The sequence below is a fragment of the Salvia splendens genome, chromosome 3 (genome assembly GCF_004379255.2).
Source record: "Salvia splendens isolate huo1 chromosome 3, SspV2, whole genome shotgun sequence".
Lineage (NCBI taxonomy): Eukaryota > Viridiplantae > Streptophyta > Magnoliopsida > Lamiales > Lamiaceae > Salvia > Salvia splendens.
In genome coordinates, this window is record NC_056034.1 from 42,108,531 (window position 1) to 42,121,179 (window position 12,649).

The following is a 12,649-nucleotide window of genomic DNA, read 5'->3' on the forward strand; positions in this document are numbered from 1 at the left end:
CCTTATGGTTATTTACTTTTGCATCCGCCTCCTAAATTCTTACAAATTGTCAAGTAAGAAATGAAATACCATAACAAAAATATTATGGAGAGTTAGGCTTGGACGACTCTATCATATTTCAGATTGTGTATTTCCTTAATTCAATTTTGACTCAAAAAAAATATTTTGGCTATATTTCTTCGTTACTTATCTGATTCTGGCAATTCTTGTATCAATGGAAAGCTCCAGAAAGATTGAATAAATCTTCAAGTAAACTTTTTTTACTAATTTCACTGGTGCTATTTCTACAACAATAAATTTCGAGATTGCCTAGTTAATGATTCCAACCAACAATAATAAATCTACTATTGTGGTGTAATTAGTAAAACCAAAAATTCGGAAAACTTTAACTCTCTCGAATTATCTATCCCTCTGTCTTGTCTTCCTTCAGTCATTTCCCCTTAAAGTTTTCGATCTGACATTAAATCCGAACACCAATTCTTCTTCCCCATAATCTAGGGTTCCTGATTACGCTCTCCACGTTGACGTATATCTGGTCTTTCTCCCCCCCTCACTAATTTGCACTCTTCCTGCTCTCTGATCCGCCGTGAGTTTGTGTTTCCGGATACTTGTCTATATTGATTTTAAGTACTATTTTTTTGTTTAGAGTGGCTTGATTTGGCGGTTCAGCCTTTGCGTGAGTTGTTCCGATTGCTCGCGGTCTAGATCATGACGATTCCAGATTCTTATCACTTCATGATGGAAAATGGATCGATAGAATTGCCATGCAAGCCGGAGGAGGAAAGGAGGATTGTGCAGGAACTCAGTGCCAAGGCTGATTCAAATTTTCGGGAGGGGAATCTGTACTACCCCATCTCGAGTCGGTAAGATGCTCTGCTGATTGATTGTTTCTTATAGTCGATTGAGTAGTTGCATTTTAATCCTTAGTTCGTGTTGTTTGTTGATTGCTGTTGGTTTCTTTTTTATTGTGATTTAATAATAGACGAACGCAGATTTTGATTTTTGGCTGTTTGAAGGGACCACTTCTTGTTTTGAAGGTTACTCTTAATTTTGATTCTTCTCGGAAAACTCTTTCATGGTATGCATTTTATGTTGTCCACCGTACGAGTATTTAGCCAGTTAAATAGAATTATCCTGATGTTTTTTCTTGAATAAGATCCACTTGTGACCATGTCTATCAAATACTATGTATTTTGTGTGACTGGAAATATTTTTATAGTGGTGATTGACTAGGGTCCTGGGGTGTAGTTTCTCTTTCTATTTCTTCTGAGTGGGCACCTTTGGGTTGCCATTCTGCTGCATGGAAGATAAAGCCAAGCAAATGGAGATATGTGGGAAAAATTCGCTTTATTGGTCTTTACTACTTCCAAATGGTTTAGTTTAGCCTTTCAGTGGATGCCTATGGTCATGATTTATTAGGAACGATATAAGCATATTTTATATTACTATATGATTGAGGTACTAATTGCTCCTGTTTGAAGAGACTTAATAAAATTAGTAGGATTCTGCATCCCATTGATTTCCTTGGCTTGAATTGAGCTTGAAGGCATTCATGTTAGTTTAGTTTAGTTTAGTTTAGTTTATAGGAGACCGATTTCTTCTTGTCATGCAGTTGTAGTTAATATATGCATATAATAATTATAAAAGAGCCATGTCCAATAATTAACTAACTTGAAGCTGTGTTATGTGGGGTTGTGCGGATGGCCCAAACTATACTGCAAGGTATCCTTTAAGAATGCCAGTATCAGCACTTATCATACTCCTTCAAAGATGTGGGGTGTCTGTTTAACTCCACTTTTCGTGGGAAATGACCCCCCTCTCCCCTATATAGATGTGATACTCCTGGACATTTGTAGATAGGTTGTCTCAGTATCCTTCTTAATTATTCTTACAGGTGGTTCAGAGCCTGGCAGAGGTACACTGGGCAAACAGAAGGTTTATATCCCTTTACAGACAATCCGTTTGAATCTCAATCTGTAACATCGTCAAATACAGTAGAAGATAGGCCTAGGCCCGGAGTGATTGACAATACTGATATTATTGTAAGTGGGGGGGATGATAAAGATGATGACCCTCAGCTTCTCAGAACTTTGGATGAAGGACGTGATTACGTTTTAGTACAACAAGAAGTTTGGGAGAAGTTAAGAGAATGGTACATATTCTACTCTCTGGAATTTCTTTATTTTCCATGTTCTAAATTTCTAATCCAAATTTTCATTTACGTGTCCCAACAGATTTATCCTAGTTGTCGGAATTATAACTAGAATTTCTATTGTTGTTGATTGCTCTCTTCATTTTTTAAAGACAACAGACATCAATTTTGAGAATAATTCGTAGTGGCATTTTAGGAGCTTAACATATTTTTTGGGGATTAGTGCAAGTTTCTTATTGAATCTCACCCTTGATTTAGATAATACTTTGCCACCTTTTAGATAAGTTGATTCAGTATCGAGTTTCTTGGTCCCCAGGTATAAAGGAGGCCCGGCGTTGCCACGGAAGATGATTTCTGTTGGGGCCCAACAGAAGCAATTTGTTGTGGAGGTGTTCCCCCTTTCTCTCAGACTAATTGATTCTAGAGACCAGAGTGAAGTTCCTATAAGGCTAAGTAAAAAGGTGAAGTTTTCAAACTAACTTATTGAGGACTAAGGTTACTTTAGATGCTTGGTACTTCATTCGTGAATTATCTAGTGATATTTTTCGCAAGTTTTATCCAGCATGTTATTTATTTATTTCTTCCAGAGATCCGTAGCATGGTTAACATCATTTGTAATCTTTATCATATATGTTTGGTCATTTCTCCTTTTCTTCCCAGATATATAGTACTTCCACGGTAGCTAACTGTTCATCCCTCTTCCTATTAATCTTTTTTGCCAAACTGTGTGGCTGAGCACTTACCTTTAGTAACAGGATCATAGTCTGTGCCTATCTGCATACAATAAAAAATATATTTTACCTTACTACTAGAGTTTACTGAATATCTCGGTGTTAGATGCAAATGACCATATTTTCCTCAAGTATAGACTCTAATGATGCTTTTGAGTAAGTACTGAGTTTCTCTATTGTATAAGTACTGAGTTTCTCTATTGTAGTCTTTTGTATCCTTGTATGCATGCCAGCTGACATTTTGTGCAACAGAAACTCAGTATTTTTCTAAGATTTCCTTGTTGCTACTTTGTACCAATTATTTGATCACTTGTTGTTAAAGCTTTCTTTGCAATTATTTCTGATAATGGTGCTAATTACCTTTGGATTATGTGTTTCAGGCTTCTTTAAATGACCTATATGGCAAAGTATGCCAACTCAAAGGTTTGGACCCTCAAGAGGTCTGTCACTGGCACATATATCATCCTTAATGATATGCCTAGAGGCAATACATTAATGTGTTTTTTCTTGTGAGTCTTTTACAGGCACGAATGTGGGATTTTTTCAATAAGCAGAAGCAAACAATATTACTTTCTTCAAGCAAAACCCTCGAGGAGTCTAATTTACAGATGGATCAAGATGTAGGCCTACTGTTCCTTGTCAATAATAGCTAAATGTTCCTTTAATGATTTGTATGTTTTCTGATTAGTATGTTTGTGTTACAATCATATCATGGTTTGGAATGTGGCTGGCAATTCTATCATTTTCTTTTTAATGTCTTTGCTCCTCTCTTTTAAGTTTTGGGGGTTCGTCAAATGGTCACATCTTTAAAAATTTAATCGGCCCAAGAGGAATAGCATTACTTAATTATCATCGAAATGTTACTTTTCAGTTGAGGCCTTGCATTTGGGGAGTTTCTGACTAATGATTGGTTGATAAAACTGAAATCTTCTAAAATCTTATCAGAATTTAATTATCACGAGTAGGTGGAAAACGGAGTTTTTTTTCCTAAATTTTTTTGTTGGGCTGGGATGGGTAGTATTTATGAAATTTCTTTTAACTTATCTTAAACGGTGAGAAAAATATGGTGACAAGGTGTGCTTCATTAGACAGGGCTCTCTCTTCTTGCTAATAGTTAGGTTCACTGAAATGGGTATTTTGATATTTGATGCGTTCTATATTTTGGTGGGTACCAAAGTTTATCATTTGCACGGAAAATAAAGAGTTCTTCTTTCTGATTTGTTTACTTTCTGAAAATGATTGCTACATTCCCTTCACTGGTGCTATTATTTTGGAACAGAGGATGTCCTTCATCAAGCTCAGGATCCCTATTTCAATAGGCTTGTATATAGAATGTCTACATTTTCTCATATGGGTTTTCTAGGCAAAGAAAAGACTTCATAATGCAATCAATTTAATAACCTTCACTCTTTTCTCTTTCCCCCTTGTTTTAGATTCTTCTTGAGGTGCCAACTGATGGTCTTGGCATGGATTCAACTGGGAATGGCTTAGCATTGGTTCCAGTGGAACCTTCAAGGTCAATCTTTTCAATTGCTGGCTGTCCAACTATGTCTAATGGAAATTCAACTGGTTATAACCCCATTTACCAGCGAAGTACATCCACCTCTACAAGTGGAGATATGGAAGATGCATATGATGGTTTGAAGCCTCTGAAAAGAGAAGATAGGGGTGGCTTAGCAGGATTGCAGAATTTGGGGAATACTTGCTTTATGAACAGTTCACTTCAGTGTTTAGTTCATACGCCACCCCTTGCTGATTACTTCCTGCAAGATTATAGTGATGAAATCAATAGACAGAACCCCCTGGGAATGAATGTAATTTCTTTTCTGCCTGCAGTGCTAGATTTCATGATGGGTTCTTTTGTAGTAATATGTCGTTAATTACTATACGTCAATTTTTCAGGGAGAGCTCGCCCTCTCATTTGGTGATTTGTTGAGGAAACTCTGGTCACCTGGTCGAGCTCCAGTTGCCCCTCGTGCATTTAAGGGGAAACTTGCACGTTTTGCTCCACAGTTTAATGGCTATAATCAGCATGATTCACAGGTTACTTTTGTTCCTGAATAGAATATATGATACTTTATGTCATGTGCATGTCTAGAATAAAAAACTTTTCTTAGTTGTTTGGTGAAGTGTTTTTCTAATTTACAAATAACTTCATGAAAAAGGCTCTGCATAAAGAATACTGACTTAGATTATATGCCATGAACATGAAATGACAAATTTTATATTGCATCATTATATGTTGTGATCTGTCATCTTAGGCTAACATCATCTTGTTGATTTTTATGAAAAATGGTACTATGAGATTTATGCAGAATTGTAATGTACAGTGATATAAAGAACTATATTAAGACCCCTTATTCCTCATTTTTCCTGTTCTGGTTAGCTTTAGAGGATGATATGTAACTTTTTTTCTCAGGAGCTGCTTGCCTTTCTGCTTGATGGGCTACATGAAGATTTAAATCGTGTTATGCAGAAACCATATTTTGAAATTAAGGATTCTGGTGGTCGGCCCGATGAGGATGTTGCGGATGAGTTGTGGAGGTATCACAAGGCGAGGAATGATTCTGTAATTGTGGATATCTGTCAGGTTAAAACTCTGCCTGGACGCATTCATCTCTCTACTTTGGATTAGTAGTGCTAGGATGAGTTTTCAAAGGTCTCTTAGATAAGGAAAAATAATAATTTGATGTCTTGAGATGCACTATTTCTGTAACAGGAGTACTTGTTCTTTTATGGTTGACAAAAGCACATAGTAAGTTATAATGGGTCCAAGGTTAAAGCCTTATGCTGAGATTAGGAACTTAAAGTAAATATTAAATATCTGTAGTTACTTCTAAATATTAATAGATATCTGATTCTGTTCTCTGAAGCCGTATATTTCAATCTTGTTATATTCCTAGATTATCCTTAATTTTCTGATTTTCTCTTTCACTTGAATTGAAATGACATTCATTCCATATTGAATTTCATTTATCAGCAATAAATGTTGTTGATATTAATTGTTTCCAGAAAATAGAGTCCAGACTCCAGATACCTTCAGTTAGTGACTCTCTGTTCTCTCAAATTTCATTGTGACATTGATTTACTTTTATCAGTGAGTTCTTGGTGACATCTATCTAATAATAGGGAAGTTTTACAGGGCCAATACAAATCGACGCTGGTTTGCCCTGTTTGTGACAAAATTTCAATAACATTTGACCCCTTCATGTATCTCTCGCTACCTCTTCCTTCAACAGCAACTAGGTCAATGACAGTAACAGTGTTTTATGGTGATGGAAGTGGCCTGCCTATGCCCTTCACAGTTACTGTTCTGAAGCAAGGATGCTGTAAAGATCTTAACAAGGCTTTGGGTGTTGCGTGCTGCTTACGTAATGATGAATACTTGCTCCTTGCTGAGGTATTTATTGGTCAATTGATGTTTGTGTTTAGGAGTTCTGCATTAAATAATATATTTCCACTATATACCGACCTTAAGGCTCTGATCTCCAGGTTCATGAACATCGGATATATCGTTACCTGGAAAATCCATCAGAACCTTTGGCTACAATTAAGGATGATGAACATATTGTTGCTTACAGGCTCCCCAGAAGGGAGGTGGAGTTAACAAAACTAGAGATATGCCATCGGTATCAGGATGTGTGAGTTCTCCTTTACCTCAGCTGACTCTTGGATGTCTTTATTTGGAAAACTAGAAAGAATATCCATTGTTTGTAACATTTGGCTGCCAATACTTCTTTTTATCATTATTGTCCTGAACTTCTAAAAATTTAAGCATTTCCTATTGGTCAAGCTTTTATATGCTTGAAGATGGTTTAGGTTGATAAGTTTGCATTGGTATGCTGCATAATTAAGACTGTAGACTTTTTCTTGGAAAACGAGTTCAGAGTTGGGGGAGAATGTGTAGATTATGTTTCTTGAATTAATATGTTTTTGTAAAGTTGGTCTAAGGCAATAATATTATATTTGGTGTATGAGGATTTCTAGCCCATTTTTATTCTCTTTAGTGGAAGATAAAAGATCATACTCCCTCCGTCCCAAAAGAATATGCCCTTTGGGTTTGGCATGAGTTTTAATGCAAAATTGGTAAAGTAAGAGAGAGGTAGAGAGAAAAAGTAATTAAAGTATTGTTAGTGGAGAAAGGGTCCCACCTCATTAGAGATAAAAGAGTTTCCAAAATTAGAAAGTGCATATTCTTGTGGAACGGACTAAAAAGGAAAGTGCATATTCTTGTGGGACGGAGGGAGTATTTCTTTATTTATTTGGTGTTCCAATGACTTGTTATATTATGTAGATGATTTATTCTTGAGATTTTGAACTGCTCTGGTTGTTGACCAAGATACCACTTCTATTCCAGTGAGAGGAAGCTCTTCCTAACGCCTTTAGTTACTATCTTGGAGGACCCACTTTCTGGGATGGGGATAGATCTTGCTGTTAAGAGGATCCTCTCTCCTTTAAGAAGAAAATCATTCTTTACATCTACAACGGGTCACTGTAGCGGAGAAAATGGCTCTGCTTTTAATGCATTGGATGAGCAGATGAAGAGTTCTGGCTCCCAGTTGGGACCGGCGATCCAATCAACAGAAGAAATGGATGCAGAAGGAATGTCTAGCAAAGAGTTGTCATTCCGGCTTTGCATAACTGATGAGAAGGGTCATAGCTGCAGGCCAATATTGAAGGATTCATCTGTTAAACCTGCTCGTAAGGTGAAAGTCATGCTGGATTGGACTGATAAAGAGCATGAGCTCTATGATTCCAGCTATTTAAAGGATCTTCCTGAGGTTCACAAGTCTGGAATTCTTGCAAAGAAGACTAAACAAGAGGCTATCTCCCTATTTTCGTGTCTGGATGCATTTCTGAAAGAGGAGCCCTTAGGCCCTGATGATATGTGGTATAGGATAATCCCTGAAATGTCTGTTTATCTTGACCTCTTTTAACAGGTTGTTTGTTCTTACAATGTGTCTCATTCTCAATTAACAATGCAGGTATTGTCCTCAATGCAAGGAACATAGGCAAGCGAGTAAAAAGTTAGATTTGTGGAGGTTGCCTGATATTCTTGTCTTTCACTTGAAGCGGTTCTCATATAGCAGATGGCTGAAAAACAAACTTGATACATTTGTAAATTTTCCTATTCATAATCTCGATTTGAGCAAGTATGTGAAGAGCAAGGATGCATCTGAAGGGTCGCATACTTACGAATTGTATGCCATAAGCAACCACTATGGAGGTCTTGGTGGAGGGCACTATTCTGCTTATTGCAAGGTAATGTTCATGGCTTGAAATTCATGGCCTATGACTTAATTTCTGTTGCAGTGGGACTAATTTAAATCTTGTTGCAGTTAACTGATGGCAAGTGGTACCATTTTGACGACGCTCATGTATCCCCGGTGAATGAATCTGAAATCAAGACATCTGCTGCATATGTGCTGTTCTACCAACGAGTTAACAGCCAACGGTGAAATGGGCGAACCATCAGATGACGATAGGGCTCGTTTTGATCGTTTTATATGGCTAATGACGGTGTGGCTTGGGCTTTTTTGCACCCATGCTGCCAAGCTTAATGGAGATTAGATATGATGGTGGCAAAGAAGCCATAATGTTAGAAAGGATATAATTTTGGTATTGCCGATTGAAAACGGGCCCTATTATTTGATTGCTGTAACTTTTTTATGCGGAGGGTTCTATACAGCAATGAGGTAACTTTAATCATACAGAATGGAGCAAAATGATTTTGACGGTGTAATGATAATTATATTTATCAAATACTCCCTCCGTGGACAGTTTGACCTGACACGGGTTTTAAGAAATGTTGTTTGACTTTGATTTAAATGAAGGTATGTAGTGAAAAGGGGTCTCATTTTGATTTTTTTCTGCTTTGTTTTATTGAAATATTAAATTTGTGATGATTGGAGTATAATTAAAAAAAAAATTCCATTTTTTGTTGTAATTAATGTTTTAATCATCCAAAATACTCCCACTGCCCAAAATACTCCCAAATTCTGCCCAAATGCTACGCATAATACTTCCATTTTTCATAAATCTGCTGCCCAAATTGGGAGTATCGGTCGACTCCTCTTCCTCCCCCGAGAAAGAGGAGAGGAGTTGACCGATTCTCTCAAATCTGCCGAGGAAGAGGAGAGGAGTCGACTGATGGTGGGGGTGGGTGAATGGAGTGTTTATTTTGCCATTTATGGTTAATTTAAAGTGAGACAAATTATCCGGGACGGATCAAAATGGAATACTGGGACAAATTATCTAGGACAGATGGAGTATTTTTTGGGAGGGAGTAGGGTATGTACTACAGATGTGACTTCAAGAAAATATTTACCACAAGAATTTTCATAATGAGGGAGTAGGGTATGTACTACAGATGTGACTTCAAGAAAATATTTACCACAAGAATTTTCATAATGCATACTTTATCCGTACATAAAAAAACATCATAATTGCCTTATTTGACACAAAAAGAATACAGTTTTCTTTTTTATCATCTAAAAATACATTTTTTTACATTGACCTTTTGCTTAAATCTTTTATTCATTGAAATCCGCCAAAAATTTCTTCAAATGTGCCAGTTAAAAGTTATAAACTGTTTATGGATGAATGCAGTAGAATATATCGTGCTATGACTTTATTTTATTTTATTCTCTAATTAACAGTAGTAATATTTAGATTTTCGCTTTTTTACATCCCATTAATCTCCACAGTAGCCTTTTATTTAACAGTGAGCATATATATTCATTGTAAAATATGGTTTTGGTTATGTAATAAACAAAAACTTCTAGTACTATAATAGAAGGGAAAAGATAAACGTACCTAAATTCTATGTACATAATACCCTTACCTTTTAAATAGGACCAAATCAGTTTTATTTTAATTAGTTTTGTTATTAATTATATTGTTAATTTACTAAATTATCCTTCTTATGAATCTACCTGTAACAAATCAATTATTCAATCTTATGAACGTACAAATTAAAATCTTAAAGCAATGGAATGGAAAATGATGTTTTGTAATTTTATATTACACGTATTTTATTTTTAATTAAATTTCTAAGTTGTTCGTATACCTTATTAATTACTCCTACATTCATAAAAACAGATTATTTGTTTATAAGAGAACTAATTTTGGAACATTAACTATATACGTTTACTTTCAAAAATAAAAATTGTAAAAGATTATATATCTTACTTCCAAAATACATGGAGTAGTATTTTAATAAGGTATATACCTTTACTTTCCAAATTTCAATTTATTTTTAAAAAGATAGTAAAATATTAGTTATATCTACAAAATGTTAATTAAATGAGTTTAAAAAGTATTTGATTATTTTTTTTATCGAGGTTCAAGTAAAGTTTTAAAAAAAAGAATTTAAAGAATTTTAAATTTGATATAGTACATATTAGTCCATATATTATTATTAATGAGTTTACAATTTTAAAATTAAGAATTTTATAATTTTGATTTAATTCTTTACATTCTTCTTTTCTGTAAATTCATAATTTTTAGAACATTACGTTAAACCTTAATTAAAAAAATTATCACACGTTCTTAACTCATCTATCAAATTATCTTAAGATATATAGTTAATATTTCTATTTTTGTTATTTTTAACCCATTTCTTCAACTTCTTAATTTTTAGAACGTTACGTTGAACCTCGATCAAAAATATGTTCTTAACTCATCTACTTAGTATTATAAATATATAGTATTTAATATTTTCTCTCTTTTTTTTACATAGTATTAGGTTTCTTAATTCAATTTACTATAATATGCGACAAACTAAAATTTAATACTACTAATTGAGTTTACAGTTTTAATTTTTTAAAAATTTCGTAGTTCTAATTTGAATACGTTACATTCCAAAAGATTAATTTTTATAAATTCTCACTTTTTGAAACGTTACAGTCGATAAAAAAAAATATGTTCATAACTCATCTATTTAATAGTATTTTAAAGTTATATAGTTAATATTTTAACTTTTTCTTCATAAAATATTAGAGTTCAAGCTCGATTCACAATATGAGATGACAAATTAAAATTTGAGATATGTTATTGTAATCCTAATTGAATATACAATTTTATTTTAAATATTTTCATAAACTTTCATGTTATATCTTTATCTTTTAAAATTTTAATTTCATTAAATTATTAAGTTTTGTGACGCTATAGTTGAACCTTGATAAAAAAATCACATATTTTTAACTCTTTTATTTTATATTTGAAGCTAAATATTTAATTATTTATCCTATAATTACTATCACATACTAAACAAACCATATCCTAGCTATTTCTGACTTTATTTAATTTTAATACTTTATTTTTCAATTTTAATATTATTAAATTCTTACTTTTTAGAATTTTATAAGCAAATTCTATTAGAAAATAATTGCATGTTCCTAACTTGTCCACTTAACAATTTAAAAAATAAATATTAAATATCTTTTTATTTAAATACCTTAGCCCAGTTTACTTGACATTCCAAATTTCTAGTTTTCTAATTAAACTCTTAACTTTTGGAATAGCTTTAATATTTTAAATTTATATTTTTAATATTTCTGTATTTCTTTGTAAAAATATTAGACTTCCTAACTCAATTTATTTTATCATGAAAGAAATTAAAATTGGAAACAATTATGCTTTAAAGATACCAACAATTGAGTTTACGATTTTGATTTAAGAATTTCACAATTTTGTTTTAACTTTTCACTTTCCAAACTTTTAGCTCCACTAAATTCTTAATTTTTAGAACGTTACAGTTGAATTTCGATAAAATAATAGTAACATGTTCCTAACTCATGTATTTAATATTTTTAAGCTATATAGAGTATTTTATAGTTTTCTTTATAGAAATACTACTCATCCCATCATCCCAACGTAAGTGACACATTTCTTTTTCGCATGTGTTTGGAAAAATAAATATAAATAGTTAAATGATGAAAAAATAAAGTAAGTGGAAGAATAATGTACTTTAATTATTTATTATTATTTTCTCAAAACACACTGTGAGAAAAAGAAATGTATCACTTACTAGAGATTAATGGAGTAGGTAGTTTTTAACTCAATTAACTGCATGATGAAATAAATTAAAGTATGATAGTATATGAATATTGATTGAGTTTACTATTTTGATTATAAGAATTACAGTACTCCGTATAATTTTAAATTTTTTGGAATGATTTTAATATTTTAAAGCTATATCAACAATATTTTTTCTTTTTCTCTGTACAACTATATGACTAACATTTAATTTTAATTGACGCAAATGCTTTGAAGGAAGCAGTTTGTAAGATTCATATTGATTTGCATTTGATTTAGATATAATTAAATAGATATACATTAGAATTGCAAATCTTTTTCCAAATCTATAATCTTTAATTTGAAAGTTTTAATTTTTCGGATGTATTATTAAAGGACAGATATGTAATATAGTAATCTATTTTAAAATAATTAAAAATAATAAACTGATTTTGAAGTGAAAATACCTAAAATATCCAATTATGTACGTAGAAATTATGTACATTTATCACTACTCATAATAGAATTTGGTGAAAAAGAAAAAATGCCTGCAGGGGCGTAGCGCAGTTGGCAACGGAGGGGCAGATCTTGCTGCAATGAGTCTGGGTTCGAATCTCACTGCTGTCGTGTAGTTGCTTAATGAGTCTGGGTTCGAATCTCACTGCTGTCGTGTAGTTGCTTCCATCTGTCTAGTTGCTTAATGAGTCTGGGTTCGAATCTCACTGCTGTCGTGTAGTTGCTTCCATCT

General features: G+C 33.3%; 1 protein-coding gene across 3 annotated transcripts; it reads left to right on the forward strand.

Moving 5' to 3' along the window:
- The first annotated feature begins 352 nt into the window (after positions 1-352).
- LOC121796120 (ubiquitin carboxyl-terminal hydrolase 10-like) lies at positions 353-8,754 on the forward strand. 3 transcript variants are annotated; one of them, XM_042194862.1, is made up of 15 exons: positions 353-586; positions 670-863; positions 983-1,078; positions 1,895-2,152; positions 2,469-2,613; positions 3,264-3,323; positions 3,408-3,503; positions 4,317-4,697; positions 4,786-4,926; positions 5,303-5,473; positions 6,026-6,283; positions 6,376-6,524; positions 7,241-7,774; positions 7,869-8,145; positions 8,223-8,754. In XM_042194862.1, exons 2-15 carry the CDS (start codon positions 709-711, stop codon positions 8,340-8,342), a joined length of 2,841 nt encoding a protein of 946 aa, XP_042050796.1. In that variant the 5' UTR covers positions 353-586; positions 670-708; the 3' UTR covers positions 8,343-8,754. The 3 variants fall into 3 exon arrangements, with proteins under 3 accessions (XP_042050796.1, XP_042050795.1, XP_042050797.1); XM_042194861.1 differs by having other exon boundaries at positions 353-535; positions 647-863; XM_042194863.1 differs by lacking the exon at positions 983-1,078 and having other exon boundaries at positions 354-863.
- Positions 8,755-12,649: the final 3,895 nt, after the last annotated feature.

Coding starts and splice junctions, on each gene's coding strand:
- LOC121796120 (XM_042194862.1), top strand. CDS start 709: ATGACGATTCCAGATTCTTATCACTTCATGATGGAAAATGGATCGATA. Junction 4,698..4,785: donor AGAACCCCCTGGGAATGAAT/GTAATTTCTTTT, acceptor TCAATTTTTCAG/GGAGAGCTCGCCCTCTCATT. Junction 6,284..6,375: donor AATACTTGCTCCTTGCTGAG/GTATTTATTGGT, acceptor TCTGATCTCCAG/GTTCATGAACATCGGATATA.